Source organism: Simochromis diagramma, unplaced genomic scaffold, assembly GCF_900408965.1.
Source record: "Simochromis diagramma unplaced genomic scaffold, fSimDia1.1 OVJJ01000603.1, whole genome shotgun sequence".
In the NCBI taxonomy this organism is placed as follows: domain Eukaryota; kingdom Metazoa; phylum Chordata; class Actinopteri; order Cichliformes; family Cichlidae; genus Simochromis; species Simochromis diagramma.
In genome coordinates, this window is record NW_024387414.1 from 19845824 (window position 1) to 19855907 (window position 10084).

General features: G+C 39.6%; 1 protein-coding gene across 1 annotated transcript; it reads left to right on the forward strand.

The window, feature by feature from the left end:
* Positions 1 to 7824: 7824 nt before the first annotated feature.
* On the forward strand, positions 7825 to 9462 carry ric3a (RIC3 acetylcholine receptor chaperone a). The gene is made up of 3 exons (XM_040011937.1): positions 7825 to 7903; positions 8203 to 8360; positions 8525 to 9462. The coding sequence occupies exons 1-3, from the start codon at positions 7860 to 7862 to the stop codon at positions 9301 to 9303; spliced, it is 981 nt and encodes a 326-aa protein (XP_039867871.1). The 5' UTR covers positions 7825 to 7859; the 3' UTR covers positions 9304 to 9462.
* The last annotated feature ends 622 nt before the right edge of the window (positions 9463 to 10084 follow it).

Sequence of the window (10084 nt, forward strand, 5' to 3'; positions counted from 1 at the left end):
GACCAAAGTGTACTGCCACACAGGAACTCAAACTAAATGAGCAGTTATGTGTCATTCCAGGATTATTAATGACAAGCAAGGGCAAATGCCGGTGGAGAAAATAAGGAGATTATGATCAAAAGCATCCCGTGTTATTTGTCAAACATGGTGCCGTTATTGTTATAACTTGGACAAGTAGGGGAGCTGGCAAACCAGCACCTACTGATGATTTTAACTAATTAAGAAAGCGATAATATGAATATAGAGGTACACAGGAGTATTGTGTTGAGCCAAACTCAGCAAGACAAACAACAAAGCTTTTCAAGCTAAAAAGGTGGAACATCCCCACTTGGTCCAATCAACTGCAAAGATTTCGATCAAATTGGGTGCCTTCAACTTGCTGAAGATCTGAAAAAGAGAGAGGGACTCCATGACAAGCTAGAGCTGACAACGGCTGGTCTGAACATCACCCCTGAGCATACGCAGTGTTGGGCGATGTCTGTGGGATACAGACGGGTACTGACTAATGGCGCAGACAGAAAGTTCACACCAAAACATCGATGGTGTAGTAGCTTATCCAGTACATCATTCTTCAGAATTCACAGCTTATTTCCCGTAAAAAGAAGACCTACTAGCTAACCACTGTGTGCAAATTTTAACCAAAATCTGACATAGAAGTAGCATGGACTCTTTTGAAAATGGAAAAGTGCCCATAAAAAACAACAAATGTGACCCTGACCTTGTGCAGATTTCAGGTGATGACCCACTGGGTGTAAGCTTGAGTAAATTCTGACAAATACTGTAGGATGAGTAACAATTCTTATGAACTGCAGACAGATGGACAGCAGGACAACTCATCAAGGCATAAGCTGATTGGTGCCTTGACCAGATGAGCTAAAAATGAAATTGCATTTTTCTTTACTTCGTGGTAATTGCCTAGCAACTTTTAAAGCTCTGAACTTGGAGCAACATGTAATGAAAGGATATGTCTTTTACACAAATACTCGCCCAAACCTACTAATTAAAGCCTTCAATAGAGCCTAAATGTGCTTAAATACAGAACTGTATAAAAAAAATGACAAAATACTTCTGACTACAGTGACTTCAAGAGCTAAACTGGTAAAATCGCAGTATGAATTAAACCTAATGCCAGAAATTGTTGAAAAATATTCATAAGTCAGTGTAGCTGATCATTGGCTAATAATCAGTCCTGCTTTTTTTCAAATTTACAATCTTAAACCCAACAGACTGAAAGACTGAGACAAAAATACCCCCACCCCTTCTACCCCACAATAAAGCAGCTCTCTCACTATTAGAGTATAATATCACAGGATCTAATTAGAATACTGTGTGCCTCCTTGTGCTTTGTTTACTGTCATGTGAGTCATTAATGTTCAGTTTGTACTCGGTTGATGATGCTCTTTGTTTTATTTTTAGTTTGTGCTGCGCACTGCGGACAATTAAGTTCCCAATAATATAATTTATTAAAGGCATACAAAACAAAGCTATAATAAAAATGCAACGATTGCAAGGTTTCGATTAACACGGTCCTAACAGGGTTCCCAGTGGTGAAGCGATGCCCTGCTAGAGTCGGCAGGAGCACACGAGCTGAACCATCTGCACTGAGCTGCAAATGTGGTAAACCTGCACATGGACTTAGTGGGTGGGAAAAAAAAAATCAATTTTGATAAATCCTCCTTAGTCACTACAAAATTACAAGACAAATCTGTTGAACAACATAATTATATATCATATGACAGTTGGGAGTCTGATCTCCTGTCTTACACGTACCATACCTTTGTACCTGAGCCTACACTGCCATCTGCTGCTTTATGATTTAAAATCAAGCCAGAGGCCCTGCAGAGTGGGTGGGGTGATAGGTCATGTGTTGCATTCAAGTTCTATTGTAAAAACCTAACCTTCAAATTATTTATATATTAAATCCTTAAAGGACTAGCACCTCCTTTATTTACTACATTCGTATTTTGGAAAAACGACTTGGAGAGATTAAAAAGATCAGGAATGAGATTGTTTTCAAATGAAGAAAATATCCTTTAGCCAGCTTCCCAGTTCTGGAGCATCCTTCCCTTGTCTCATTGCCCGATGACCTCCCCTGTACCCTTAATCTAGAGGTTTTACACATCAGGATATATCAGCGAAGATGTGGTTTGACGGTCATTAGAACAGGTTCAGGGTCTTTTTTAGGGTAGCCCTGAAAGTAAGCTGTACACACAGATCACCCTCCCTGAGTTCTGATGTATACCCAATCATATTGGCCTGGAATGAGGCCTAAAGTGTAACAAAAACCACTCAGATCAGAAAAGAGAAACAAGGGTTACTGCTAGTAGATGTCCGAGGGTAAAAGAGGTTTTGTATGCTCCTCAAAGGGAATGAGTGGTTTCATTTACTTCAGTTTAAAATACAAATTTGTTTATCAAATGGCAAGAAATAACAGCTGTGCTTACCTGCAGAGTCACCCCTAAAGACCCATTTTAAGCCAAGAAAAACCCTGCAATGTAAATGTTCCCCCTTTGCTTTTACTATTTTTGCATTAAAAATAATGCTTGTACAATATTCTTGTTCAACAGTATCTACTATTTGCTGTTTGTATCATAAGTGTGTTTTTCTTTGCTCTGTTCTCTTAAGCTTTTTATCCTCGTTTCTCTTGGTTTCTCCAGTAATAGCTCTAAATGTTGTTCTTTTAAGTTTTATTGCTTTTAATGGCTGATTTAACATCTGGAACATTCAAAGTAATGTTGATAAATGATGTGAGTTGTCTCGGGGGAAAAAGACCAAACAAATAAACTAATGTTTGTAAGTTTTGCATTTAAAGCTTTCATTAGGAAATAATTATTCAATATTGTAATAAATTGCATTTGGCGCTTTGCATATCAGGGGTGTAACCTCTTGTTGTGGTGAGGTTTTATTTCTTTGTTTTTATTCAACTCTTTACTTTTAATGGAATAAGGCACAGTTATTGAAAAATAGAGGGCAGTCAAGTGAAGTAAACATACCGATTCAGTGTCATTTGCCGCAGTGTAACACCATGACATGAATTTACTAGATCAATATCGATGATCAAGCGTGGCGCACCTGCAAAACACTTGTAAGCTTATGCTTGCTTCTCTCAGTCTGCCACTCTTACCAAATATGGGACACAAAAACATGGCTGGAAACACAAACTGAAACCATGATTCCTAAAACTGTTGGGATACTGCATAAAATTTCAATGTTAAAAAGGAATGGAATGATTTGAAAATCATTTGCAATAAAACAGAGGAAGAAATATCATGTGCTTAAAGTTAGAAAATGCACCATTTTAAGAAAAAAATAAGGTCGTTTTGAATTTGACGGCAGCAACATGTTACAAAAAAGTTTCGTTTCTTATACCAACAGTCGACAGGAATGCTTCCATTCTTCTCTGATATCAGATTCCAGCTGCTCTGCGGTCCTGGGTTTTCTTTGTGGAGTTTTTCATTTCACAGTGCACCAAATGTATTCAGTTGGTGAAAGCTCTGGCCTGCAGGCAGCAGCTGCTCGCTTCTATTCTGAAGCCATGCTGTTGTAATAGATGCAGTATGGGGTTTAACATTGTCTTGCTGAAATATACAAGGCGTTCTCCGAACACGTTGTCTGGATGGCAGCAGAACTGACGGTAAGCTCCCAGATGTTTAAGCTGCCAGTTGCATCAGCACTACTGCATACCCACACGATCAGACATGCGAGCTTTTGAGTTAAGTGCTGATAACAGGCCGGGTCGTCCCTCCCCTTTTTAGTCTGGAGGATGTGACGTCTGTGTTTTCCAAAACGAATTTAAAAATTTGACCCATCTGACCACAGGACAGTTTTCCACTTTGCCTCATTTTAAATGAGCTTTGGGCCAGAGAAGATGGATCACGTTCGGCTTCTTTTTTCCATGTTAAAGCTTTCACTTCCGTTTGTGGATGGCACGGTAAACTGTGTTCACAGACGATGATTTCCCGAGCCCGTGCAGTAATTTCCATGCCAGAATTATTCCTGTTTGTAATCCAGTGCTGCCTGAGGGGCCAAAAATCACAAGGACAGAGATTTCTCCAGATTCTCTGAATATTTTGATGATGATATGTAGGCCTAATATAAGTGATGAGATTAAATCTTCACATTGAGAAACATTATTCTAAATTGTCAGAATTTGTAGACACAGGTTTTTGAAGATTGATGAACCTCTGCTCATCTTTACTCCTGAGAAATTCTCTAAGATGCTGCTTTCACACCCAATCATGTTACTGACTTGTTGCCAGTGAACATAACTGGTTGTAAAATGTTCCCCCTGTAGTTGCATTTCCAGCCTTTCATTTCTCCCTTTCCCAACTTTTTCAAGATGTGTTGCTGCTATTAAATTATTTTAAAAATTGAATATTTGTCACGAAATACTAAAATGTCTCACTTTAAACATTTGATATGTTTTCTATGTTCTGCTGTGAAATCATTCTGATTTGACTTCTTGGGAATTGGAACTGTAGTTTCCTGATATTCCTCAATTAGAAAAGCACTGACTGGACTCTCACTATACCACCAACAATAAGCAATGACATACTGTGTTTTCTTACCTTAAATCAGGTATTTTTTTTGTTATTAGTTTAGTAGGATGCAGATCCGAAACCAGTCTGTCAGTTTATGAGATCTGGGCCTATGTTTGAATGCTGTAGGTGAAGATACTCATATATAGTCAACAATAACAACAACAATAACAATATTAATATTAATGAGAATTATAATAATAATAATAGGGGGGTTGTATTCAGTCTCTGGAGAATTTCAACCCATCTGCTGCTCACTTTTTCAAACAGCACTTGAATGCAGCTGCTCTAATCTGGTCTAATCTGGGCAGCAGCATCACCAGATGAGCAATAACATCTGTGGATACCAGCTTTCCCGTTCAAGTGAAATTAACGCGTTGCTGTCATTTTCTGGAAGAAAATGTCGATAACAACTTGCCAGAAGGTTACTCTTATATCATGCTCTGTTCTCTGTGTTTCTCTCTTTCTGCCCAGGATGCTTTTGCCCAGAGCGAAACAGGAGATGGGGCAGCCTGAGGGTAAGACGGCTTATCAGATCATCATCCATCCCCATCCTGCTCCATCTCCAGTGTTTTTTGTGTCAGTGCTGCTGTTGTTAATGCCAGCTGTTACTCAGTACAGACCATGCCAGGCACAGAGGCCCTATCCTTCATAGTCCACACAAGTTAGCTGAAATCTTACACTGTACAGCGAGTTTAAAAAAAAAAAAAAACTGCATTCACCATATTTTGAAGAACAAATAATTTGGTTGTTAAAACGCATTTGAATCAGTTTGACCATTTATCTAAATCTGAAACAAGTGATGTGTTTTTGTACGTTTCCCATCATGTTAAGCATGAGCTGCTGTGTTTACAGACACAGGTGTGCATTGACTCCAACAGACAGCGCCTTTTCAAAACTTCTCATTGAAGCAGTTAAAAAACATTCACAAGAAACACAGTATGTGACTTATTTGTTATTTGACTTTAGCCTGATATCAGTTTCACACAGTCACGAGCAAACACCCAGAGGTGCTGTCAAAACGGATCAGTCATCACAGCAGGGGCATCTTATCAGATATAAACTGGTAGTGATTTCACACTAGACCATAAACAACTGGAATTTTCAAATCTAATAAGAGGAAAATTGGTGACCTTATACGAAATGTGAACATACTACAGTCAAAAATAGAAAGCTACTGTGGATTGCACGTTATTCTTAGATATTATTTATATTATTATTATTTGGAGAACAAGGAATGTGGTTAGTGATTTGGTTTTAGACATTAGGGCACAGTTTGCTTTGCTTTTCTTACACATTTTCACAGCCTAATAACTACAACTTGCTTTAGGTTCACTGACTGTCTTCAGCTAAAAGCAGCAATGGGTGGTTACAAAATTTACCCAAACAGTAACCAATGCTGGCCAACAAACAACCCAAGGAGACTAAATATTTCAAAATGTTCCCAGGCAGATATTGACATGGCAGTTTTCCAGACTACTCTCTGTGCTGTGTTTCGCCTAACTGCTGTAACTGAGCCAATTTATGCCTGCTAGCAACCACTGACTGTATAAAACAGTACAGTCTGTGCTAGCACACGAATATAAAGCTGCAAACTTTCCACACGGTTTCTTACCTTATTAATCCAAACAGAGACCCTCTCTCTTCTTTACAGCCACATTTAAATGTGCCCAGTGTTAGGGGACGCAAACATTTAGCTGTTAGCTAGTTTTTCAGTGTGTTGTGGCCAGTTTTCACCTCTGACAGGTGAGACCAGAGCATGCTAACATCCTCATTCTCTTGGAACCAGATGTGCGTGCGTGCGTGTGTGTGTGTGTGCGTGTGTGTGTGTGTGTGTGTACCTTCTCACTTTGCAATTTTTTTTCCGCAGGCCGATTTTAACGAGCGTCCCAGTCACATCTTCCACTTGTAGTGCTAGTTAACTCCCAGATGGGAGCAGCAGCGAGCTTGATTTGAAATAAATGCTGAAACATGTTGAGCACAAGCATCAGCAGGTCTGTGTTCCTGCACAGAGGAGTGTCAACATTCTCGAAACAGGCTTCTGAAAAAGCAATAACTATAAATAAAAACAAATCCAAATGTAGGCATTTCATTTTACCTAGGGCTTTCCTGACTGCTTTGACCTTCTTATGTTTTTGACATTGTTCTCAAATATTGATCTGATCCCCATGAATCTCTTCACTTTAATTGTTACAAATTGGATCTCTTTTATGAATAATAGTTAATATAGAGGAAAAAGTGTTCCCAACTGGGCTGGACCATCCAGTGGGCATCATAGGAATGTGTCCATGGGTCCATGCACAGTTAGGGGCCAATCTAAGAGGCATTAGACATTATCATTATAAAACACTGAAATGTTCTGGCTGCTTTATCTGATTACTAAAGAAAAAAAAACGAAGCCTAACTATGAAAAAAGACACATTTTATGGATACATGTTATCAAATTAATCCAGAGAATGATAGCATTTAAATAATCGTTAAGTAAAATCTAATTAAAGATACTAAAAGTTTAATGGCTGAGGATACATTCCCCGTGATATGTTTTTGGGGGAAAATTGCTTTATTGATTCTTATTAATGAAAGACTATTTTTGCAGTTGGACCTGGGTTCTACCCTCCCGCCATGCACAAGCTATCAGTGCCAGAAGACCCAGAACAGTGGGACGTGGACCCTTCGTTTTCAATGACACACAGTTTGGAGGCAATGGCAAAAGTAAAAGGCATCAGACGAGGCAAAAAGTACAACCTGATGACTCAAGTGATACCCTTATATGGCTTTGGGATCCTTCTTTACATCCTTTACATTATACATAAGGTAATTTTAATTTCTAGAGCTTCTATATACTATTTGTTATTAACTTCATGCAGAGCTATAGTATGGTAAATGTAACTGTATACTCAATTAATCTAATTATAATCATGTTTATGTTCACAGCTGACATGTAGGGGGAAGGCTAATAAACCAGGGAAGAACTCTGCAGTAACCGTGGGAACCAGGAAGAACACAATAAGTAAGAGAACTACGAGAAATGTAAAAATCATTTTCTTCTCGTGTAACTTCGAACACTTTTTTCTGATACCTTTAACAAGCTGACATTAATCCAATTTACCACACCAAAGGTAAAAAAGATGCTATGGTGAAAGGAATTTAAGCTATAGGCCATTTTAAGATTGAGGGGGGTACGTTTTTTGACGTGTCCAAGTGTGCATTGTGTTTAGTGAATTATATTTTAACATCAAGACAATGTTGTCCCGTGTAAATTGTGTAGTCACTGCTAATGAGCTTGCCAGGCTGCAGGAGAGACTTCTCCAAACTGAAGAGATGATGGAGAGGATTGTGTCCAGGAGGAACAATAGTTCTGGGAGGTGAGACTTATTTATTCATTTATTTTTATCTGCTTGTGTTTTACTTCCAGTAGCACCACAACAACAAAGAAACTGTGATGAATTAAAGACAAATAAAGAAGAAGTAGTCATAAAATACATTTGTCCTTTTTGGATAAAATAATTAAAAGCAGAAAATAAAAGCAGAAATCTGTATGCACCATAGGGATGTGTAACTGAATGTAATAAGAATGTAACTTTAAAAAAAGCTGTTCATTAATCGGGTATAGAGCGATATACACAGGCAGGGTTACTTTACTTCACTCTGTGCTGCTCTCTAGTGGTAGACGAAGGAGGAGTAAAACCACCACGTCGAAAAAGGAGGAGAAATTACTCAGGCAGCTGAGACAGATCACACAGCTTATTCAAGAGAGCCGATTGGAGGGAGCCTCCCCAGAGATGGAGGCCGAGGAGGTCCCATACGGTGCAGACTGGGAAGGTGCATCTGAAATGTCGAACTGCTCCCATTTTTTTGCACAATTTGCATTTGCTCAATTTGTTACGGCCGTGAAATGAAGTGCATTTTAAATTTGAGATCAAATCTAATCTCTATCAAATCCTCACAATAAAAATCTGATGAAGTCTCTTTGAACACCAATGCAGGTTACCCAGAGGAGACCTACCCAGAGTATGATGAACCCTGCCTCAGACGTGGGTTTAAGACGGTTAAACTAGAGGAATCCCCCACACAGCCCACCGCTGAGGCCCTAGCAGAGAGGATGGAGCAAGAGGAGGAAGAGGTTATGGCAAGGAAACTTTCAATAGTGCGAGAGGAAGAGGAAGAGGAAGAAGATGAGGAGGAGGAGGACACAGAAGCACAAGATGATGAGGATGAAGAGGAAGAGGAAGAAGAGGAGGGAATAGAAGAAGCTATGGGAGTAGAGGAAGACATAGATGAGGAAGAGGATGATGAGGAGGAGGAGGAGGCAGAGAAAAGGCAGTTGCTCCGTCCTCCATCATCCCAGCCGGGTTCTGAAAGAACGACAACAAGAATTGGTTTGGAGGTGAAGAAAGAGCTGCAGTGTAACAATAGCAGGAAGAAGCAAGTCAGCTTCAGCGAGCACAAGGATGTCTTCCACTACCCTAAAGAGGACACTTACGAGGATGGGGAAGAGGACAAGGAAGATCAGATGGAGGAGGAGGACGAGGACACAGAAGTGGAAGAAGAGGAGGAAGCTGATGAAGATGACCCAGTGATGGAGGCAGAGAGCCTGCAGTTCAGCTGTGATGGCAGTTCAAATCCAGAGGAGGAAGCAGAGGAGGATATAGAAGGCAATATTTTAATGTCAGCAAACGTGGAGGGGGAGGGTCGAATCTCTGCAGACACACCCAAGGAAGTCGGGGTGAGCGGCCTGAGGATGCGGAACAGGAGGGAGACATAAGGACTTTTCCTGCTTCTGAAATGCATTTGAAAACAGACAGTGAACTCAGACTTGTGTTACTATTACTTCCTTATATGTTTAAACCATGAAATCCAAACTAAACAGAGGCATGCAGTTATGTTCTTAAGTGATACTTTTGTACAAATAAATGTTTCCTTTTACCACAAGCAACTCAGATGACTGCAATGCATTTTGTTTTCTATTTACATTCACATTTCCAGAACAATTACACCCCTATGAAAGATTTAAAGGGGATAATGGTACTTTTTCATTCAGAATTTCACGGTTTCTTCTTTTAAAACCTATTCAGTACATTTGCAATATGTTAAACGCTACACTCAATGTGTTAACCTGTTATAATTTTAAAAGCCGTCCACATCCACGGTGTTCACCCTCACAGCTGTTTTCACTTCTTTGCCTGATTAAACCACTTTTTAGGTCAGCGGAGATCTGTATAACAGTGCTCACCCAAATGTTCAGTCAGTCAGGTTAATTTAATCATCTGTGTGGGTGTGAAAAGCCTTTAATTTAAAGAACTGAAGGGCAAGTCTCCAGACACTGAGGTCAATTAAATCTTGATCTTAGCACCTGAAACATTTTGTTTCGCACAGTGTAAAGCTTTCTATCTAAGTGTGTGTTTAGTTTCCACTGCATGTTTCCAGAATGAGAGTGTGCTTAATGACAAACATGGAGACGCACAGATGACAATGGGTCCAAGTATCATCCTGATACTAACAGCAGTCAGGGTGTCGTTACCTAGGCTGTAGAGGTCTGTCCATCC